Source organism: Patella vulgata, chromosome 5 (genome assembly GCF_932274485.2).
Source record: "Patella vulgata chromosome 5, xgPatVulg1.2, whole genome shotgun sequence".
NCBI classification, from domain to species: domain Eukaryota; kingdom Metazoa; phylum Mollusca; class Gastropoda; family Patellidae; genus Patella; species Patella vulgata.
In genome coordinates this window covers 30,988,193-31,012,189 of record NC_065883.2, presented here as the reverse complement: position 1 = coordinate 31,012,189, position 23,997 = coordinate 30,988,193, and the positions used below count along the sequence as shown (strand labels likewise).

General features: G+C 34.6%; 1 protein-coding gene and 1 long non-coding RNA gene across 7 annotated transcripts in view; one reads left to right on the top strand and one right to left on the bottom strand.

Annotated features, from left to right (window-relative positions):
- LOC126822276 (protein sprint) overlaps positions 1–23,997 on the bottom strand; it is an 82,862-nt gene that overhangs the window by 35,541 nt on the left and 23,324 nt on the right. The window contains exon 1 of one of the 2 annotated variants that reach the window (XM_050551058.2): positions 12,642–12,990. The exons of the other annotated variant lie outside the window; for it this stretch is intronic. Coding sequence (XP_050407015.2) covers positions 12,642–12,671 — 30 coding nt within the window. The 5' untranslated portion in view covers positions 12,672–12,990. Of the gene's footprint in view, positions 1–12,641; positions 12,991–23,997 lie in introns of those variants that run through there. 2 annotated transcript variants of the gene reach the window in all.
- Positions 1,863–6,524, top strand: LOC126832189 (uncharacterized). Of its 5 annotated transcripts, none has more exons than XR_008788096.1 (4): positions 1,863–2,017; positions 3,525–3,677; positions 5,345–5,426; positions 6,414–6,524. It is a non-coding gene; the product is annotated as an uncharacterized LOC126832189 (long non-coding RNA). The 5 variants fall into 5 exon arrangements; XR_008788099.1 differs by lacking the exon at positions 1,863–2,017 and adding an exon at positions 2,032–2,094; XR_007684583.1 differs by lacking the exon at positions 1,863–2,017 and adding an exon at positions 2,063–2,084.

Sequence of the window (23,997 nt, the reverse complement as noted above, 5' to 3'; positions counted from 1 at the left end):
AATTGATCCACTATGAACCGAAAACTAAGCGGTTGAAATTTCCGGCTAGCCTTGTTCTTCATTACTAAAGTCAGTACGATAAACAGCATAGTCTCGATTATCCATTTAATCGTTAAATCGTGAAGGAAAGTTATGCAGTAAATCGGCTCACAATCCACTAAAGATCGCAGGCTAGCGATGCCATCTAGAGTCGATTATGGTCTGGATAGGTTAATTAATGTCTAATTAATAATTAAGATAACATTTCAGGCCTAAAGAAAGACCTGCAATAGCCAGATTTAGCTCTTGCATAATGTATGTTTAAGGAAATTTAAAATAAAGATCTTTTTCAAGAAGGAATGACTGTCCCTTTAAATTATGGTTTCAGATGTTTTATGTGTACATAGAGCTTTGATCTACTTCAATTGTCAAGTGTCACAATTTAGTCTGAACTTTAACAGTTGAATATCAAGGGTCAAGAAACCTGACACCCTCAAAACAAGTTCAATGTTCAATCATAAACATATGACCATTGTTTAAAAAATTTGCTTTCAAATAAACCATAGCACAGTTTATAGTCCTACTTCCAGTTTGAAAAATGTTATTACATGTATTAATATTAATGGCCAACATTAGTCTCAGGTATTTGTTTAATATGAAATCTGCAGAAAGGTCAACTGCGATGCAATTTATTTGAGGAACTAGATATCTATTACAGCATGGATCACAAAAAGATACAAACAAAATTATCAGTCTTTTTCTGAATACAGTACCCTAAAGACACATTATGGGAGATTAGATAAAGAGAGAGAGAGAGAGAGAGAGAGAGAAATGGGGTTTAACGTCCACTCGACACAAAATAGGTCATTTCGGGACTAACATGTGGTTTAATTTTATTTACATAATTAGCTTGCGCGTAGGGGTCTTTAGCAGTGGGAGGAAACCAGAGGTCCCAGAGAAAACCCACGAGGTTGGACAGGCGACCCTACTCCTTGCCACGTACAACCGGGGATTCGAAACCACGCCAGTCGACTCAATGACAGACTTTATGATACAGCGCGCGCACGCTAACCATTCAGCCATCCAATCCCCCGGAGATTAGATAAAGAGCTGGCAGTTCTCACTATAGCAGTTAAAAACTAGATATGGTAAGGGAATTTGCTGAAAATTTCAGTCAAATTGATCCACTCTGAACCGAGAATTTAGCGATTGAATTTTCGGCCTAGCCTCGATCATCATTACTAAAGTCGATTATCAATTTAATGATTTAATCATGAATGAAAGTTGAGCAGCAAATTTAATCGGATCTTAATTAAGTAAATATCGCAGGCTAGCGATGACATCGAGAGTTGATTATGGTCTGGATAAGTTAATTAACATATAATTAATAATTTAGATAACATTTCAGGCCTAAAGAAAGACCTGCAATTGGAAGATTTAGCTCTTGCATAATAATGTATGTTTATAAATATGTTCGTTTTAGAATCCTGGTAAATATATATTTTTGCAAAGGGTTAAAGGTACACATTTTTTCTTTCACAATTTACAGTTTATTTCCCCTCTCTGGACATTTTTCTTCTTCCAATGAATGAAAGAAATTTGGTGTAACCGCCTACTGTTCTGCACCAACCGGTCTAATGAAAATAGTTCTTTTTCCCGCAAGTAAAATTACACTCGTTTTGCAAAAGGTTATAATTCATTTTTCCCACAGTGGTTTTGTCAACAGTGTAATATATAACATGAAATCGCCAACATCGAATTTGCCTAAAATATAATCCATGACAGCTTGAGGTGAATACCTCTAACCTTATTGTTTCAAGAAGATATATAGGCATATGTAATATATATGTCGGTATGTATATACAGATAGCAATTATATTCCATCTATGCCCTCTGGGCATTTCGGATTAATATTGCATATTCCCGGTTATCCAGCCAGAATATGCTTGAACACTCATGTTTAAAGAAAAACCAAAAAACTCATGAACCCTGACCTGTATCACGTGGCCGTAGTTGATGTCAGTCCGTGCAAACTCTGGTAAGTGTCTTTTTCTGTTATGATCTAGACTAGGATAGAGCTTGAATACTCTCTTCCACTTCTTGAGGTGATCCTCAGTTAGTACTATAAGTTTTATAATTCATATCTACTATTTTATTGTAGCTCATATTATCTATTTATATTCCGAGTCGTATCGCTGATTCGACTCTCATGGTTTATTGCTATTTTTAGCAACAAACAAAATACAAACTGTCGTTTCGTTGGTTCAACGAAATAATAATATGAGTGAATCTCCCGATCAGGATTTTACTGGCTTTACAGCCCAAGATTTAAGTATTGCTGAAAATATTTTGATTAATAACAATCAAGGTGATACAACCAAATTCGCTGATCTTTATTGCGACAAAGCAAAAAATTCGAAACCGGAAGTTAAAACTTCTCAGGTAAACAAACATGGCCGAAAAATTGGAAAAAGGAAAAGTTCGGAGAAAATTACTGCTCCATGTAAGAAACAATTAAACTTTGCTCGAACGGGTGCAAAACCTACTTGCACGGTCACTTCTGCAGCACTGAACCATGGTTCTGAATTTGCCGATGATTTTGCTCATTCGGCCGCTGTAACGAATACTAATAGTAATAGTAATAGGGCCACTTTCGAGGATACCACGAGCGGTGGTCACGTAAAATTATCGAACGAACAAATAAACAGAAACGAACTTGTTGATTTAAAGAATCAAATAGCTTTATTGACATCTATAGTTGATAAACAGTTACACAAGCCTACTAATGCTGATCTAGGCCATCACGTCAATGATTATAGAAATATAGAACAAAATGTTAGTTCTAACGATATTTATTCTAACAATAAAAATCATGAATATGAAAATTTTTACAATGAACCGGTAATCGATCTGGTTGATCCTCAAGAAATGTATGATGAGTTTCAAGAGGAAACACCTGATGTTCTTGAGGATGATTTTGATATCCCTAAGATATTTCAAGGGGATGATACTTTTGGTAATCCAGTATCAGATAGTCTTGTTAAATTGGTTTCTGTTGCCACCACTAAGAAGGTGGAGATTGGAAAAATGACATCCAAATATTCAATTCCTGAGAACTGTAAATGTTTGGTTCCACCACTAGTTGATGGAGACATTTGGAACATTTTGCCGAAGACGGCTCAATCTCAGGATTTATCGCTTCAAGATGTTCAAAAATTAATTAGTATTGGTATAGCCCCCCTTCTTACAATCTTGGCGTCCAAAGATCGAACTATCGATCAAAATAGTAAAATTGCAGTGATCGACTCAGTCGTGATTTTGGGAAACTCTTTGAATGAGATTTCGTTGAGACGTAGACATCTTATGAAACCCTTTCTCAGTAAGAGATACCATCCTCTTTGTTCTTCTTCTCGACCTATCTCAGGTACTCTATTTGGTCCAGACATTGCCACCAGGATTAAAGAAATAGACCAATCTGCCAAATTATATACTCCAATGAACTCGAACTATAATAATAAAAGATCTAATAATTATTCATATGGCAGGTCATGGTATAAAAAGCCTTTTTTAGGTGGAGGCCAGAGGAGGTATCAACCTCCAGATCGGAGGGGAGGTTACCAGAATTTACAGTACAGGGGCAGGTATTACAGCACACGAGGCAGAGCCAGAGGCCGTTATACAAAGAACCAATAGATTGTGTAAGTAAGAATTTGGGCAACAAGAAGTTTATAGCGGGACAATTATCTAAATTTTCTCATAATTGGCAGTATCTCACAACTGATAGTTGGATTATCGATACAATTAGTAATGGATATACAATTGAGTTTAATTCATTACCTGTCCAGTGGTCTTGGCCCAATTCGCCTTGTCTTTCAGTGACAGAGGTTGATATTATTGATCAGGAGGTTGCAAAACTTCTTGACAAAGGTGCAATTGAACCAACCAATCCTTTTCCGGATCAATTTATTTCTAATTTATTTTTAGTACCTAAAAAGAATGGGTCATTAAGGCCCGTAATCAATCTAAAAAAGTTAAACAATTTTGTATCTTATGAACACTTTAAGCAGGAAACTTTGGCTGTTGCTCTGAAGTCTATTACAAAGAATAGTTTTTTAACCTCGATAGACCTTTGTGATGCTTATTTTTCTATTGGAATTAATCCTAGTGATAGGAAATATTTATGCTTTGTTTGGCATGATGTCATTTATCATTTCACATGCTTACCGTTTGGAATTTCGTCAGCGCCTCGGGTGTTCACAAAAGTCCTTAAGCCTATTTTCTCATTTTTAAGGAAGCAGTCAATTATATGCTTTTATTTTATAGATGATTCACTTTTTTCATCTACAACCATTGAAGAGTCAAATTCTAACACATATAAAGCTATTGATTTGTTTCATAATCTTGGTTTTGTAGTTAATCTGGAGAAATCACACTTAAAACCTTCGAAAGAATTGGTTTTTCTTGGTTTTATTATCAACACAGAATATTATAATGTTTTTATGACTCCTGATAAATTAGATAAGATTGTATTATTAGCTAGGAATTTATTAGCTTCTGTTTTTACTATACGAGATTTAGCTTCATTCATAGGCCTTTGCTCATTTAGTAGAACTGCAATCCAGCCTGCTCCACTTTATATCCATTATTTAGATAAAGGTAAAACAAGACTGCTTTCACAATCTGGTCTTAACTATGATGCTATTGCGGTTCTAGATTTTAAGATGATCGATGAGCTTCATTGGTGGATTCATGAAGCCTATTTGTTCAATGGTAATCATATTCAACCCCCTCCAGTGGATGAGATTTTAACCACTGATGCGTCTGAAATGGGATGGGGAGCTCATTTTAGGAATTTCCAAACAAATTCCGTATGGCTCCCATGCGAACAAGCAAATCATATAAATTTTTTAGAGCTATTAGCAGTTTTCAAAGCTTTAAAAAATCTTTGTTCAAAATTTCGTGATATCCATATATGTATTCAATCTGACAATTCTGTTGCTATTGCTTATATCAACAATATGGGAGGTGCAATTGATTCATTACATGAATTGTCTAAATCTATTTGGTTATGGTGTTATAAGAAGAGTATATACTTATCTGCTAAGCACATTCAGGGTAAATTTAATTTAGAGGCTGACTTCTTATCAAGAAATTTTTCAAACTCCACAGAGTGGATGCTCCATGAGAATACATTCAATAAGATTTGTAATTATTTTGGTACACCAGATATAGATTTATTTGCATCCTCATTAAATTATCAGATTGAATCTTATGTTTCTTGGTACCCAGATCCATATTGTTTAGCTTGTGATGCTTTCACTATTTCTTGGAATAATTATTATCCATATATTTTTGCTCCTTTCAGTCTTATACCTCGAATACTCAACAAGCTAGTTTTGGACAAGGTAGCAATGGCTATAATGGTTGTTCCAGCATGGTCAACCCAGGTATGGTATCCTTTGCTGTTAAGTCTTTTAGTGGATTACCCACTTCTTTTGCCCAAACGGAGAGATCTGTTGAGGTTGGTCCACAGCGGTGCGTTGCACCCCTTGAAAGGCAATTCCCTCAGGTTGACCGTTTGTCTTGTATCAGGGCAAACATTCAGAGTCGAGGCATTTCAAAAGAGTCTGCAGAACTCATCCTTAATTCATGGCGACCAAAAACAAACAAGCAATATCAATTGGCTTGGAATAGATGGAATCTTTGGTGTGTGCAAGGGAAAGTCAATCCCTTATTTCCATCTATAGAAAATTTGTTGAATTTTCTTGGGTTTTTGCACAAATCAAATTTTTCATATAGTGTCATAAATGCAACTCGCTCTAGCATTGTCCAGACATTGCTTACTCTTGGGAATTCTCACTTGAGGGACCACCCTTTATTTACTCGGTTCATGAAAGGTGTTTTTGTCCATAAACCACCTAAACCTCGTTATTTGGCAACATGGGATGTATCCATCTTGTTGCATTATCTAAGTTCATTGTATCCGTTGGATACATTATCTTTACGTATGCTTACGATTAAAGCAGTTTCTCTATTGTCTTTGTCAACTGCTCAACGATGTCAAACGCTAGCATCTTTCTCTTTAGATTCTGTGAAAGATTCTGGAACAGCTATGTGTCTGTCGGCATCGGGTGTCTTGAAGACATCACGCCCATCTCAACCGCTATATACTGTCAACATTAATAATTATAAGAAATTATCTATTTGCCCTTGTTATACACTACGCACATATATTTCAGCTACCCAGAGTAAGCGTAAATCACAGAATTTATTTATTTCTTTTTTCCACAAAAAAGCAGTTTGTGCTGCTACTATAGCCGGATGGATTAAAGAAGCTTTGATTTCATCTGGTATTAATACAGATATATTTAAACCACACTCTGTAAGAGGTGCTTCATCATCTGCCGCTAATTTAGCAGGACTCTCTATTTCAGAAATATTGAAGACAGCAGACTGGAAGTCGGAGAAGACTTTTGCTGCTTATTATAAAAGAGATATTTTGCCTTCTTTTTCAGATATTGTGTTAAATAAAATGTAAACATGTTTTCCATTTGTTGTTGTCAACCTCTTTAAATTATGCAATATTAATCCGAAATGCCCAGAGGGCATAGATGGAATATAATTCTACTCTCAGCCGAGCGCCCGAAGGGCGCGAAGGATGAGAGAAATTATATGAATATATAGCCCGAGGGCTTGAGGATTAATCTTCCCTCCCTAAGTCCCTCCCAGGTTATATGTTCATATAATTTTTTGGTTGACAACATGCTTGACTTTAAAAAGACACTTACCAGAGTTTGCACGGACTGACATCAACTACGGCCACGTGATACAGGTCAGGGTTCATGAGTTTTTTGGTTTTTCTTTAAACATGAGTGTTCAAGCATATTCTGGCTGGATAACCGGGAATATGCAATATTAATCCTCAAGCCCTCGGGCTATATATTCATATAATTTCTCTCATCCTTCGCGCCCTTCGGGCGCTCGGCTGAGAGTAGAATCAGCACAGGTGTTGTATAGACAGGTAACAGGTTAATAACAGGTAAAACAGTACAATCCATATCAGGCCAACATCTCATGAAAACATTCTAACATTTCAGTGTCTCTCACTGAGGTACATGTACCAGCTCTGTGTGTTGGAAAACACTGTAAGAAATTAATTTAATGATCCGATCAAAGATCAACATGCATGCTTAAAACCAGTGGCATATTTAAGCCTGGGAGGGTGGGGGAGTTTCAGAGGATTGGGATATCAAAATTTCTATTTTTTTTATTTTAATACGAAACATACCCGATACTCCATCAACCAAAATAGTGTTGTTTTATTTAGTGGTATTTCACTTCAAAAACTAAGATCCTCCCACTTTATCTGCTGCAATATCTGATAATTTTTTTTTAAAAAAATGCTAAGCCCTATGCCACCCCAACCCCCGATTAACAAATTCTGCACTGCACTCTATAGACTAACAAAATACATTTTCAAGGATGATGCAGAAAGGGGCTTCAACAGATCTTAATTTCATAAGCCCAAGTATAATCAATAATCTGTTTAACTAAATGATGAAATCAAGCATTTTACATGCACAGAAAATATGAACAGTTGTACTACTTAGACCAAAAATATATTCAATTTGGTATTTCCAAATGTGTTTGTTTAGACAGAAAGATGCCAGTTACCTGTTGACATGATCCTACAGTTACCTATGTAATAAGGTGGCTGAATGAAATGAAATACCTGTTAGCACCTGACATTTTAATGACACAAAATAGCGAGTAGCTGACATGAGGACAACACGACTTGACATATTACTTTATATACATACCTACATCTATGCTTATTTGTTACATTATTTATCATAATTAAACAATTCCTAGCACCTCCTGTATGTATAAAATGTCTATTGATTAAATTATTTATAATAATAATAACAGAAATGCCCTCTACCCTCCTCTCCGTACCCTTTCATCATCAGACATACTTTAATTAGCCTAACCCTAATTTAAACCACAGGGTTATTAAGATTTTGTTAGACTATGAGGAAGGAGTGGAGTTAACTTTAGGAGTTTCTTTCCAGCCTATATTGCATTGTGACAAGTCTGGCAATTTGATTGCATGACAGACAATAATTAAAAGCTGTATTTTTCTATTGACAATGATGGAATAGGTGAATTTTCCAAAAGTGGAAACCATAATTAGTCCATATGTATCTGTAGAAACTGCCAAATGATTACATTCTCAAACATAAGTACCTTAATCTTCAGCAGATCTACCATCTTGATGTAATAAAATACATGTGATAGTGATGATATTACTGACATATATCGTGATAAAATCTACATCTTATGTCATGAACAGTTTGTTGCATCTATATTACATGTATAGAAAGTTAAGTATATGGAATAAAGTTTCCGGAATAAAAAATCAATTAATCCTAAAAACAAGAGATAATTGCTTATCGCTTCTTAGCCTAAGCAGAAAATTCTCACCATCGATAATGATATAATGAATCTATATTCGGAGTTTCATCGCTCACACTTCATTATAACCAAAGTTATCGTGCCCCAAAGCATCAACCAATCAGACTGCTTATCTCTGCTCATCGAACTCCATCAAGGCATTCACCTAATGAACGCCTACACCAAGTTTGAACATTCTAGCTCAATAAGAAGGAGAGTTATTGTGTTCCAAAGTCTCGACCAATCAAATTGCTTATAGCTCTGCTTACCCTCAGCAGAAAATGTTCATTATCGAACTTAGTCAAGGTATTGATGTAATAAAGCTGCCTATACACCAAGTGTCCTCACTCTCACTTAATTAGAACTAAAGTTATTGTGTCCCAAAGCATCAACCAATCAAATTGCTTATCTCTGCTTACCCTAAGCATGGCATTGACCTAATAAACACCTACACCAAGTTTGAACATTCTAGCTCAAATAGAAAGAGAGTTATTGTGTCCCAAAAGACAGACGGACGTATGCACAGACAGACAGGCCCATTTTAACAGTCCCCTGCTTTCTTCGAAAGATGGGGGACAATTAATGCAAAATATATACATGGTTATAATTTATCTGTTTATAAATCATCACACACATTCAGTTTCAGTATATGTAACAATTCTGTAGGAAAAGTTCCAATTAGAGAGACATTCCGTAAAATGCCTTACAGGTAAACTGCCCCCCCCCCCCATCCCTATACCACCACATTCAATTTAACCTCTGTATTAAATTCAGAAAATTATGCTCTTACTTATTCCTAATATATGTTGAACATTTTAATTGCTACATATATAGAATATGCATTTATAGTACTAAAATGTGTATTCAAATCAAGTAGATAATAAGCAAAAATAATTACTGTTTCTAGAACACTTGATACCACTTTTCATTTGAGGAATTCAGATAGTTACCCCGGTAACAAATTTTATCATCTTTTGTACTACAAACTTACATGATAAAATTAAGCAGTAATCTGTACTAGGGGTGCTTAGTTTGTCTGATAATTACTTGAAGGGTTTAACGTCCACTTGACACTAATCAGGTCATTTCATGAATGAACAAGATATGGGGGGATTATCAGGAGAGAACCCCACACATTTAGGCAGAAAATTCTACTTCTTGTCACATATAAACCGGGGATTGAACCCATAACTTGCATAGATAACATAGATCTGATCTACAGTGCATGCATTTACTACCGAATTCTGCTACATCTGTCATGAGTTCTATCTAGATTCCCCTACCTACTATAGCGGTATGGTAAGCATTAAGATATCTATAGCTACTGTGATAATGACAGCACCACATTTTATCTTTCCTGGAACCAATCAATACCCTACTACATCTATCACTTACAGATTATACAACTTCTAGTCTTTAGATGTCAGGAATTAATGCATTACATATATTCACAATGATATCAATTTGTTGTGAAGGTTACATAATAATTAAAATAACCTTAGAACTATTCTTACATAGCGGAAGATTAAGCGTAATGTGTTTGATATTTATGCATATCTAAATAATGATCATTTGCTTGGTCAATGACATCAATAAAATAAGTAATTCAAATCTTTCATTACTATGTTTTGATTTTAAGATATTCTGATTATCAGTAATAATTTAAAAAAGAGGATTGTGTAAATACAATAAAATACATATTAATATAAATAATAAAGGGTGGATTTATCTTCATTTAATAGCAATCCATCAATATTAATCATCAATATTAATCAAGTTATAAGAACCCTTTTTATATTCCACAGATTATATTTTAACTTACACTGTTTCCAAACAGTTATAGACCAAATGAAACTGACACAATTTAATAACTGGTTTATTTCCTATGATTCCTGTCATGCAAATGACATGATTGACAATATGGTAATTTGAGTCTGGACCATATTATATAATCTCTTATGATTGTCAGGAATCAACACAGTCTTTATTGACAAATATTCTCCCGTGCATAATTCCCCCATTGTGGCAATCAATTGACTTGTGAGTGCCTGGTAATTAACAAACTTAAAGGGTCACACACTTTATACTCGGGAATTTATATGAATAACTTATAACGATCCACATCTGTCATGACTTGTAATTTACTTCAAACATGTAATAAAGGAATCTAAAGGTGTTCTAATATACAGGAAATGAGATGCCCAGACTTCTATAATTTAGGAGCCTTTGGTACAGTGGTGTAGCTGAACATTTGTCAACTAAGGTGTTACAGATTTGAACTGAATGACCAAATACAAAATAGATTGACTACTAAGATGGGTGAAACAGTATATAGTTGCACAAGCATGCAAAAACAGAACTTTCAAGCAATTTCTTGTTTAGTGTCGCAAGGTTATATGGTCTGTGGTAAAGTCATGTCCCTGAGAAATTTTGAAATTTCGACTTTACTTATTTTGGTGGCAAAGCGGGGGGTGGGGGGTCGGGTCCTCTACTACTCATATTTTCACCCTCATTCTAGTTACGCCACTGCTTTGGTACCTACTGGAGACAGAATGATCAGCATAAAATATGTTTCAGTTCAGGTGCTGAGTAAATAAATTATTACATGTAGGTAGGTACATTACATTATATTTAAAGTGGATTTAAGGTTCATATATGGAATCCACTTCAACATCACAAATTCTACACTCGACTACATGTAGTTAACAACAATCCAATATTGTACCCACAACCACCTACTAGTAAGCAATTACTGTAATTCATCATTCAATCTATTACCCTGTTTAATTATATAAGAATATTGACCACTGACAGTATGACTCAACATATTACAGTAATTACAGGAAATGACAATCTAATCAAAGGGGCATAATGCCAAACCTTAATTATGATGGGTTCTTTTCCCCTTTTATAGATACATGTACATGTGCATGGCAATATATATACTTAAACATGCATTATGCAAGAGGTAAATCTGCCTATTGCAGGTCTTTCTTTAGACCTGAAATGTTATATAAACTATTAATTAGATATTTCTTAACATGAAAAAAACATAATCAACTCTCAATGCCATCTTATGTTTCAGATTTTCATAGGATTTGAATCTGATCTGCTGTTCAACACCCGTTGATGATTAACTGCAAAAATGGATAATCGAGACTTTGTTTAATTATCTTGACAGCTGTAACAATGACAATCGAGGCTATAGAGATTTTAAAATAAGGGTTTCTCAGCTTAGAGTGAAGCAATTTGACTAAAATTTTCAGCATATTCCATTTACATCATCTAGTATTTAACTATTATAGTGAGAACTGTCATCTCTTATCTAATCTTCCATAATGTATCTTTAATTAATACAAGAACATGAGTTACCTAAAACACTTTGTATTGTTGTTCTAACATAGCAGTACCTAGTAACTTCAAAGTTTGTGCCACACTATTCATGCATTTTTAGTGTATCAGACATACTTTCAAAGCTAGCCATATCCAACGTCCACGAGCAAATTTCCCCCTTTTCTTCTAATCAATTGCATCCATAAGCTTTTTTGGACATGGGGGGGGGGGGGGGGGGGGGTTGGATGGCCGAATTGTTAATGTGCGCGCCTTGAGGTCTGTCATTGAGTCAGCTGGCATGGTTTCGATTCCCCAGCTGTACGTGACAAGGAGTAGGGTCGCTTGTTTCCTCCCACTGCTTAAGACCCCTACACGCAAGCGGATTATTGAAACAAAATTGAACCATATGTTAGTCCCGAAAAGACCTAGTTTGTGTTGAGTGGATGTTAAACCCCATTTCTCTCTTACTCTCTATTTTGGACATATGTTTTGGCTAAGTCAAAAAACTCTAAGAATTGTTGACAACTCATGTTTACATCTGAACACATCCGAGAAGTTGTGGATATAATAAGGCAATTTTGATTTTTTGCTAGGCATGGTCCAGACGAGAGTTGCTGCCAACATATTTCAACAGGAGCCATTATACAAAAATAGTCAAAGAAGGAAGATATGGAAAATCCTTTCGAAGAAGATGTTGTTCTTATAACTCCTCCAAACCATAACCTTCAGTATGTTGTAATGTTTTAAGTTGTCCATCTGCATGTGTAATTCACAATTCCCAATCTTTGAAGATGTTAACTTCTATTTTAGATACCAATATGTTTGCTTGTGTATAACAAACAAAAGTATATTATTAAACAAATTAATATGCTTACCCCACATGTAGGTGGAAAATGATAATCCATATTGATGTAAATAATCCAAGTAGAATTTTCAACAACACAAACTTAGTTATCCTACTACATAAACACTCTTTCTTTTTACATTATCAAGTCTGTGGTTTCTCCATGAAATCTTTTAACGAATGGCTATATTTTCACAATGAGTCAATGACACAATTAATTCGAAACGGTCAGATTTGGTCAAATTTCACATGATCAGAACAGAATCCATGAAATTTGCATCCTATAGCAAAAAACAAAAAAGAAAACCAAAGGTCAAACATGATTATTGGGTAAAAGTTCAGATTAGACAATTATATTTTCTAATCTTATCACTAAAACAATGTCATTATCAGTTTCTGTCAACCCAAACTGACAACATTTAAATACAAACCAATGAACTTAAAACCAAACCTAGTCAAAACATGTACACTTGATTTAAAGTGACTGACATTGAAGCTTACTAAATACTAGCCAAATGATTCTTTGATCTGATTTCTGAATAAAAATATCTCAATCTCAGGCTGTCTATCTGTAGGCCCTATATTATACTATCTGTTACATGTATTGAAAGAGGCACTGATAGACAGTTGTAAAGAAGAGCGACCTGAACTAAAGCACAATTCAATAAAATTTTGTTCACACACTGTAATAATTTGTATCAAGCAAACCAATTTTAGCTCACTGAATTAAATACTTGAATAATAACATCCAAAAAGCTTTTGATATCTCAGCAAATGCTTAAAATCACAAGATATGACACATTTGTTGACAACCTTGATGAAAAATTGCATAGAAATATTTCAAAGAAGAGACTAATTTGTCAATATTGAGCATAATCTGCCAACATGATAAAACAATTTCGAAATGAAAAAAAAAGTATCTGAATTTGATCAATGACATCCAGTACTGTACAGGATGTATTATTCTTCACGATTGCTGTTATCCATCATTATTGAAGGAAATTCTCCAACTGAACTAAAGTTGAAAGTTTGATAAATTAGAGTACATGAGGATAATCAAGATAATTACACAGTACAGTTATTATATGATCGTATCACTCAATCAGTGTGGTGTAACTTAATAATCATACCTCAGATAGCTAATGTCATTTTGACATGTAGTGAAAATACAGTACATGTATACTACACTCTTCAAAGTGTTTTTATTAGTATTTATTAAAATGTCAGAGCAATAGCTACTTAAAGAGGTATTATCACTCTCATCAAGAATGAAATTTTGAATAATGTCATATCTAAAATCCCTATGAACTTTAAACTCACCTGAATATCGAAAATCACCTGATTTACTTTAAGAAATATATTTTTACGAGCATTTGTTAAACTCTTTGAAAAACATTAAAATTTGTACCTCTCATAAATCAAAAATTAAAATATATATATATATATATTTCTGTGATGGCTTGGCAGATTTGCTTCAAATTTGGCATACAATCTAATTATAGTCAAATCACATCAGCTAATACCTCTTTAAATAAATACTTAGATATATAGTGCTTATGTCCAGTTATTAAACATCAATAAAAGAATTTCTGTCTAATAAAATGTTATGCACTGTTTTTAAGTGAAGGAGATCCAGCGGGTAACCCTTAGCCCTCAACTTCCACATCTAAAACAATATTGTAATCCATGATTTCTCATCGAGCACATGCAATAAGTATGACAATGGTACCCTTTACTCAGCACAAACATTCAGGTAGCATACACTGACTGTGTGGGTTTACAGCATACCAAAATAAAGCTACTTGTAAACTGCAACTTTGGCTATTATTAACCTGGATGACAGCTGATAAACTCTTCTTAAAATACATCTTTTACCTCAGTTCTATTGTTTATGTCATACTGGAGAATGACTGGAAAAGATTTATGTGTGGTGTCTTGTCACTGGGAGATTTCAAGTAATTCACCTAGGCTAGATATTAATATTATGAGTGAAAAATCCACTATTACACAACTGATGACTAATTAGTGATAACATCTAAGCCACATGTTCAATTTTAATTAATCCCAAAAATCAGAAGATTTACATGTATTTCACTTAAAAATAAAATGTTTCACATCTAATTTTTACACAGGCTACCATCTCATGTTTAGCAAGTTTTTTTTAACTGTACTGACTTCAGTATCCTCCTGTCTTCATCCACTTGGACCATCTGGTCATATACCAGTAAATAAAATGGACAGGTTACTTATTTTACATGTAGCCTGTGGCCATATCTCACGCTATGACAATAAGTAAAGAATATCACCTACATTATAAACTACAATGACAATACACCAATAGTTCAGCCTACTATTGTTACTACCATATTTACTCTTATAAACATCCCTGTAATAAACTCTTTGAACATAAAGATTTATAAAGGTACATTTCAAAATTCCTAAAACTAAATAAGATCTCAAGTGAGTAATTAAATGTAGTTTATTACATAAGGAAAAACAGTTTTCAGGGCAGAAACGCTCACCCTACATGTATATATACATGTATGAATTTGTATGTGGACTATTTACCTTAGTTTTACATACATGTATAAACTAAATAAGGTTTTGATACTGGTCCACAGTGAATAGCTACAATCACTGGCCAGCATCATGACTGAATGCTACGTATCTGTAAAGACATGTATATATGCATATGAATATTCATTAATGATCATAGATTGGCTCCACGACAACAATCATAAAGGGGTGCATGCAAGCTATGCACATGCAGATGTCATTACCTAAATTCTGATGTCAGAAGTTATATATATAACCACTCTTGAAAGGATAAAATCCCAGACCACACAAGTATCATACAATCTTTTTTTCTGTGGATCGTCTCCTTTGTAATGTTGGTTTCCATTTTAAGAAGCATGCATCACTATTGTATAGTGCAGTGTACGTTTCCGAACGACCCCAAGACCCCCGCACCCCCCACTTTATTTTCGATTCACAACTGATAACGCCTTTAGAAAATATATGATGTTGTAAAGAGGGAAAGATTTGACAGAAAACAACTAAGTCATTCTATTTTAGAAACCTATAACTAAATCATCCACACAAAAAAACAATAGTTTATATTTCAAGCTGAGTGAAATCTGTTCAACTGATTATGAGTACACAACAATTATGGCTCTGAAAAATAAAAGTACGATAAAAGAAATATAAAACTTAGAAATGTTCGAGTTTAACTGAATCTATTTATCAGTATTATTGTACCTGAGAGAGAATTTGTTTATTTTGGATTTAAGAAGGTATTTTTTTTCAAAAATATAAAGCAGGTTTATTTTCATATTATTACTGTATCATTATTTTATGAAATTGAGTTAAATGTATTTATGAAATGTAAAACTATCTATTACATTACAGGTAGGTATTTTTACAAGCATAAACAAAGTTTATTTCCACATTTTGTTTTGTTATTGGATCTTAATGTAATTTCATATATGTAAACTAAGAGAGACATTATACTCTATTTTGTCAGTATAAAATCTGTTTATTTTCACAATTTGTGGGGTTTTTTTGTTACTGGATATGATGTTATTTGTGAAATGCAGTTTAATGCGTTATATGAGATGGAAACTAAAGCAAAAGTATATTTATAATGGCACAGTATCTTTCTTTCATTCTTTCTTTCAACCTTGAGTGAAAGCTGGGGACTGATTGTTAGTGGTATAAGTGGAAGGTTCATTCAATACATGATTTAAAAGCTGTTGTCTTATATAAAGAATTCTTGACTAGAAAGCCCTAGTTTGCAAGGCTGTTCTTCACTTATTCTGGGTGTCTAGATGTTTGAGAGAATTAAAAAAAAAAAAACCGGGCCCACCCAAAATTAACCCTGGACAGTTAGAAATCAAAGAAGGGTGGCAAATTTTTCTACCTCACATTGTACATGTGATCACTGAATAAAAATTACCATGTTAGTCTCAAAATGACTGAAGTCAGGGGCGGATCCAGGAATATTTGCAGGAGGGGGTTTGCCAGGTTCCTGAAACAATGTATCTCCCCCCCCCCCCCACACACACTCCCAGATGGTGTATATCGTCATTTTGGCGTATATACATACACATTGAGCTTTTTAAACAGATAAATTCAACACCTCGTTCAACGTCAATTTTTATTATGAATTAGTACGATGACATTGTGATTCAATTTCATGGATTGTGATATCACACATATCTCTATCATTATCTCGTGTTTTGAGTGCCCATCCTGTCCCACATCTGACGATAAAGATTAAAGCAGACGGCCGAGACACTTTTCTCATAAAAAGTGTTGTTTTACAAAAAAATTTATGTAGCTGAGTAGGGGGGGGGGGAGGGGTCGTACCTGCCCCCCCCCCCCCCCATCCGGCCTCTAGATCCGCCCCTGCTTGTGATGATGAGACATTAAACTATACATTCCATTTCCTATACATGTGTGTTGAAGGGTCTGAAAGACAATTTGTTTATGTACATTGGACAGATCCTCTATTAAATATTGTTGTGGAGGATGCACTGTAATGTTAAACGTTTAGGCATATAAAATAAGTCATTGTCGTATCGTGTGGGAGGAATAGAATATCTTTGAAAAAAATGAAAGAAAGTAATGATTTCAAGTAACCCTAATGTGTTGTGTCATTTCTTATATTCTAAAATCTGTGCTCAATATATTTACATGTAGTATCTCTTTGGATTTCTTTAAAGGGAATCTCTACTCGCCCAACTTTGTTAGATCTTAAAGGAGCTATTTGTTAATATTTTCCATAATATTTGAAATTAAAAATACGAATTAGAATTCAATATTGATCAATTTCAATCAATATCGATATTGTTATCTTGCCATGAACCTATATATAGGATCCTAATATCCAATATTTAAGACAGAATTAACATTTCATAATCAGTACACGAGTCAGGTACCCTATGGTTTTGGGTGCCATTTTGTAATGAACAAATAAAAATACATTCTACAACACAATGTGGAAGTAATTAATAAAGGCTGATTTACAATTGACAAAAGAATATTTTTAAAAACGTGTAGAATGCACTAAGCACATATTTCACCAAACATAAGAAATTACATTTTTTTTTTTAAAAATTAAATATAAATCACTTTACATAAATTCATATTACATTAATATGTGCTGTTAGAACCATTTTCGTCTATTTCAAGGTTCCAAAAAATAGAGCCATATATGCCCTTTAAGATCCTGCTCTTATATCAAATTGTTCCTTATAGCGTGCAAGTCCTAGATGACCCAAAATAAGATGCCAAAACCAATAAACATTTCAATGAGACATATCTCAACAATTAACGCAGATCAAAACACTACTGCATCAATTTGCAATTGCATTAATACATGTAGACTATTTTGCAGTTGTTACTGACGTGTTAGTTTCGAAACTACAAGTAACATCTTCTCTACAATATTCAAACACAATAAAATAATCAGCATATAGAATCATCTTTCTATACATCCATATCTATATATGTCCTCTTTTCTTATGAACACTCCAGAGATACTGTTTGTTAGATCGATCTTTGGTTGCGAATATACAATGTATATATGGCCATGAACCCTTAAAACAGAATATGATTAAGTTCTTGAAAGCTGCTGGTGGTACATTTGCATAGACATATGTATAATATACATTACAATATACATTTTAAGACCTGTTTAATTATTTTGAAATGAAGAAAATCTTAAAATACCATACATAAATAGGTTAACACCCTTGCAATGTGATATTTTAATGCAGGTAAACAGCTAAGGGTTACTTATAGATCTACCTTTAACAAGGTAATTAACACCTGCAAGTTCTTCAGTTTACTACGAGTAAATATATCACATAGCTATATACACAGACACAGTCATGGAATAACAGTATCAGAAATATTTGTATAGACATCAAAACAGTTTGATTTCCAAATCTCAGGTACGACTTTTTCTGGATAACCAACTTACAGGAACTGTTAAAATTTTTAAAAGGATTTCAGTATACTTAACAAATCTTGCAAATAACATTATTATTTTCACAATATTTTCCAGTGTTTTAAAGACATAGATCATAATATGGACAATTATTGCAGTTTGGGAAAAAATGAGATATCATTTTGGAGATGTCATAACTGATTATTTTTGGCATAAATATGGTAAAATCCGAACTCCAGACAATTGATATTGTCAATAACATTTTAATAGACAGATAGATAGGGTGATAGCCCTTGATAATAATAGGGTAAAGAGTAATTGTTGAAACCAGTTGTGAACTATTTTAAATAGGTTTTAGAAGCTCAATGTTAAATGAGGTGTTACAATTTATTTCACATATAGGTCGTCCGTGATCTCTATTTACTGACTATCCTTCAAATATTTTCACACCGAAATACATCTTTTAAAGAAGTGTTATCACTTTTAATGTTTTCACTCCTTGTTGAAAATATGTAATTAAAAAAGAAAAAACCTTTTTAGCATTCAGAAACATTTTGCTTTAATTCCCATTTTTGTAATGCTTTCCATCAACAAATATCTGTGTCTGTTCTAAGAGTGTCTCTTTATTTGTCATTCAATATAATTTCACTCTGTATGTTCAAGCCAGACCAAATATTTTGTCAATTATCTGTAAAACCTAATGCTACTTAAGCAATAAATAACCCTAGACTTGGGCATTGTTAGAATTATTGTCAATATTTAAGGGCCCAACACTCCCTATTATTGACGTATTAAGCATCTAGGAGGGTTTTACTCTACTTGACATTGATACACTAATAATCTGGCCCGTTTTTATCACCTAGTTCTAGATATGGACAAAGACAAAATTATTATCAGAAAATATATTCTTTTATTAGATTTATTCTCCTTGATAAACTTTTTACAACAAGATAAATTAGTAAATGAGGTGTACATTAACCATCAAATACTGATAGTTTTTGTCATCAACCTTGCCTTCCTGTGAATTATTACCTTAATAATTCTTTGGGGAATTTCTGGAAAAAAGTATACAAGGAATAAAAAGATAGGTTGCCAGGCAATGAAACTTATACCCACAGCAGCTAAGTCGTCCGAGCAGTCAACAAGAGTTGTCAAATATTTTTTTCTATTGTCGGTAATAAAACATTTATAATACACTAAAATCTGATAAGAGTAACAACTCATTCAGTAATTATCAGAAAATCATTAGAATTTGTTTGGCTTTTAATTCTGCCCCATGCTAATGTTTAGTATACGAAACATTTGACATCATGGATTTAGCTGTTATCTAAAATCATTGAAAATCAATATACTTGTTGGTCTGAAGACCTTAAACTCTGTGTTTCAATCGGATGTCAATCAGATGATAACTTTGGTCTCTAGAGCATCTGCAAGATTTTTCAAAGTGATAAAGGTCCCTAACTCTGGCAGTAATTATCGGAAATCATTGAAAATCATAAGGCTTCCTCCTCTCATGACCTTAAACACTGTGTATAAATTTACTGTCAATCGGAAATTAATTTTAGCCACTAGAGCAGACCGACGGATGGGGGCGACAACAATATACACCCACATTTCAATGTGGGTGTATAAAAGCAAAAATTCATCCACATACCCTTCCCCCTCCACCCAAAAAATTCCCTGCTTCATACCTATGCTGCTGCACTACTGGCTCGATCATTTGTGCAATTCCGTACTTTCTGGAGTTAACTGACAAACAAATTTCCAAGTTGCAAAGGATCCAAAATCGTGCTGCACGCATTGTGGCTAAAGCGAGATCAAAATCACACATCACTCTGGTCTTAATTAATCTTCACTGCCTCTGAGTGCGCGAGAGAATTAACTTTAAAATTTTAAGACTGACATTTAACACAGCATCGAAATATTTTCAGAATCTCTTGACTCACTACCAACCAAAAATGTCACTGAGATCTGAGAATAAACTTTTGTTAGATGTTCCGGTTTATAATATGAAAAAATTTCGTTCAAGAACTTTTCAGTACAATGCATCAATGCTATGGAATTCGCTGCCACCTTCCATTTGAAAATGTAAAACATTATCTATCTTTAATTCAAGTGTGAAAACCTGGCTGTTTAGTCACTATAATTAACCCACATGAACACTTTCATGTGCCTAGACCATTCCCAAGTGGGATGAATTGATGCACAAATATAAATTTCGTTATTTTTATTATTATTAACTGGGCATATCCAAGGATGGATACAGAAAGTCTTGGAAGAGGGAGTTCAAATGAGGTACTAGCACTTAGGGGCGTGGCATGGGAGTGAACATTTCCCATTAATGTTTCAAAATGTTTTGACTTGAGTTTTTGACAGCATGAGGTACTTGCACCAAAAGTCAGGGGTTACTTTTACATCACATTTTTTAGATTCTATTGCATTTTTATTGATTTCTACATCTACGTGTGTTTTATGGTGCATTTTTAATACAGCACAATCTTTGTAAGATGGTTCTGACTGTAATTTATTTCACTTCCTCCCTAAATCTACCCCTGATCTTTTAACAAAAATGCCTGTACAAATTTAATTATAATGCCACTTTATGCTCAATTTAACACTAAATCCTCCATAAAATGATTTTCATCTTCCCAATTTCTCCATAAATAGGGACGAATTAAAATGTCTTGTGAACTCTTCACCACTGTAATCAATGTAGCAAATCTTTTTAATCATGTACATTTGTCGAAAAATGTAAAACACCATTGGTGGTCATTTAAACACACCTTAAATAATCCCACTTAATTCAACCCTTCAATTTATCAATTGAATGTAATGCGAGGACAAGGACAGCTTGACTTTTCAATGTAACCCAAAGATAAAAAAAATGTATACCAGGATATGCTTTATTTCTTCCTTATACAAGAATAGAAACTCTAATCTTGATAATTCAAATTTTGAATTCAACCTACACCCAAACATAACCCTACATACACACCCTAACATACTTTAATAATAATTTCCATATTTGTAAAAACTGGGTTTGCCATCCCTATTACATTGTAAATACAAAGTGCCTGTATTTATAATAATGTAGTAGTGCTTGAGTAGTACAGGTGTTATCACCAAGAGATAAGTAGCCAATAGACAGGTACTGTATTAAATTACTGACCCCAGGTCATATTCTACCAGTCATTCATAATCTACTATACCCTTTGCATGTATGGACTGCTACATTCACCAAAACACATTCCTTTAATTGCTTCCAATAAAAGCCACCCAACCATACAGTGCTAGGACTATCTAGGAAAAAGTGCTAAATTTTGGATGTTTGGGTTTGGTCCGGTTCACTGATTTTAATTGCTTGGTATGCTGATCTAAACAACATGTCCGTCTTGAGTAGTATTGCCCTAATATAAATTACATAAGCGTTGACAACTATTAACCTGCCAGTGGGAGTATCAAATAACTTAACATTTTAATTTCTAAAATAAAAATCTCATTTCATATAAAGTCTTTGATATCAGTTGTTTAGTCTTCCAAAAACCAAGTTTTATCATGCTGAGCTATTTTTGTACGCCCATATTTTCAAGTGGACGTGTATTGAGTCGCCCCTGTCAGCCCACAATTTATTTGTGGACACGCGGTTCCTTTTGATATTGGCATTTTATCCAATATTAAAAGCTGTTCTAACATATCACCATTCCACCCTTATGATGGTTGAGTTCGAATTTCATGAAAACCGGATTGAAACTGCCCGCTCCTCGTTCGCAAATAGTATAAAAGTATATAATACCAAGGTTGTGGACACTGTAGAAGTCACAATTTTTTTATCCGATTTTGATCAAACTTAAAATATATGTCTATATTCCACGGATTTTTGTTTCTTTCCATATTCGCACATATCGGTCCGTAACCTCCTAGATTATGGACCCCGGGTGTACCAAAAATTACAGTTTATACCCGATTTTAAAAACCGTTTAAATATACACCGTTACACCCTGGGTTTGAATTTTGTGATAATCGGATCGAAGGCTCTGGTCCCTCTAACGATTTGTATCCGGTTTTGAAAAAAACTTAATATTATATGTTTATGTATCAAAGATCTTGGTTTGATGTTCGCGTATATCGGGCCTAACTTCTTGCCTTGTGGCCCCTATTGTACGAGAAATTGTAAGAATAATACTAAATTAGATCCTGCTTATATATATATATATATATATATATATATATATATATATATATATACTATTCAAAAAAAGTAGGGGATATTTGATTTTGGGGGCATAATACTAAAATATGCAAATGACTACGAAAAAAGTCACTATAGAACCTAACAGAAGAAACATTTCCAGTTACATGTGACGCCCAAACGCACCAATAGCTACCGCATGGAATGCAGGTGATGCTTGGGATCATCATGGGGGTCCAACCCAAGATTTGCACGACTCTGACTTTGAATGTTACAGTCATTGTGGCATTGAATTCCAGGGTGGAAACATCAGTTTAATTGTTTTAGTGACCAGAAAACAAATTTTGATATGCGTCGGCTTACCCAAAATGAAAGGTTACGTGCCCTTGGCATGCTACAGATCGGCACAACACAGGCGGTTGTGGCGCAGACGATGAATGTTTCTCAGTCTGTCATAAGCAGGCTATGGTCCAGATACCGTGATACACAATCTGTACAGGACAGACCACGCTCAGGTCGACCAAGGGCGACAACTCAAGCCCAGGATCGATTTATCCGTACCTTGGCCTTGAGACATCGTGTCATCACAGCAAATCAGATCAGCGCTCGTCTTCAAACAGACACTGGTGTGAGAGTGAGTAGCCAGACGATTCGGAATCGACTGCATAGGGGTCACCTTCGCGCCCGACGTCCTCGCGTGATCCAAGACGTTAACGTCATCAGACATGATCGATTTGGGGGTGGTTCTGTTATGGTGTGGGGAGGCATCACTGTTGCTGGAAGAACGGCATTACATGTTGTTGCAGGGCGTGTTACAGGCCAGTACTACCGGGACAACATCTTGGCAGTCCATGTTGTGCCGTTCGCACGACGTCATGGCCGCCGTTTCATCTTCCAGGATGACAACGCAAGATGTCACAGGGCCAGGATCGTTACAGGTTACCTCCAACAACAGAACATCACCACATTACCTTGGCCAGCACTGAGTCCCGACCTCTCCCCCATCGAGCATGTCTGGGACATGCTTGGACAGAGGTTACGTCAACGTCAACAACGTCCTGCCAATGTCCAAGAACTTGCTGCTGCGTTGCAACAGGAATGGGACAATCTGGACCAAAATGACCTTAGACATCTCATTAGGAGTATGCCACGTCGGATCAATGCTTGTTTGGCAAACAGAGGAGGATTTACCCGTTACTGACTTGGTTGTGATGCTGTGGTAACTTTGCTGTTTGACCCCGGGTA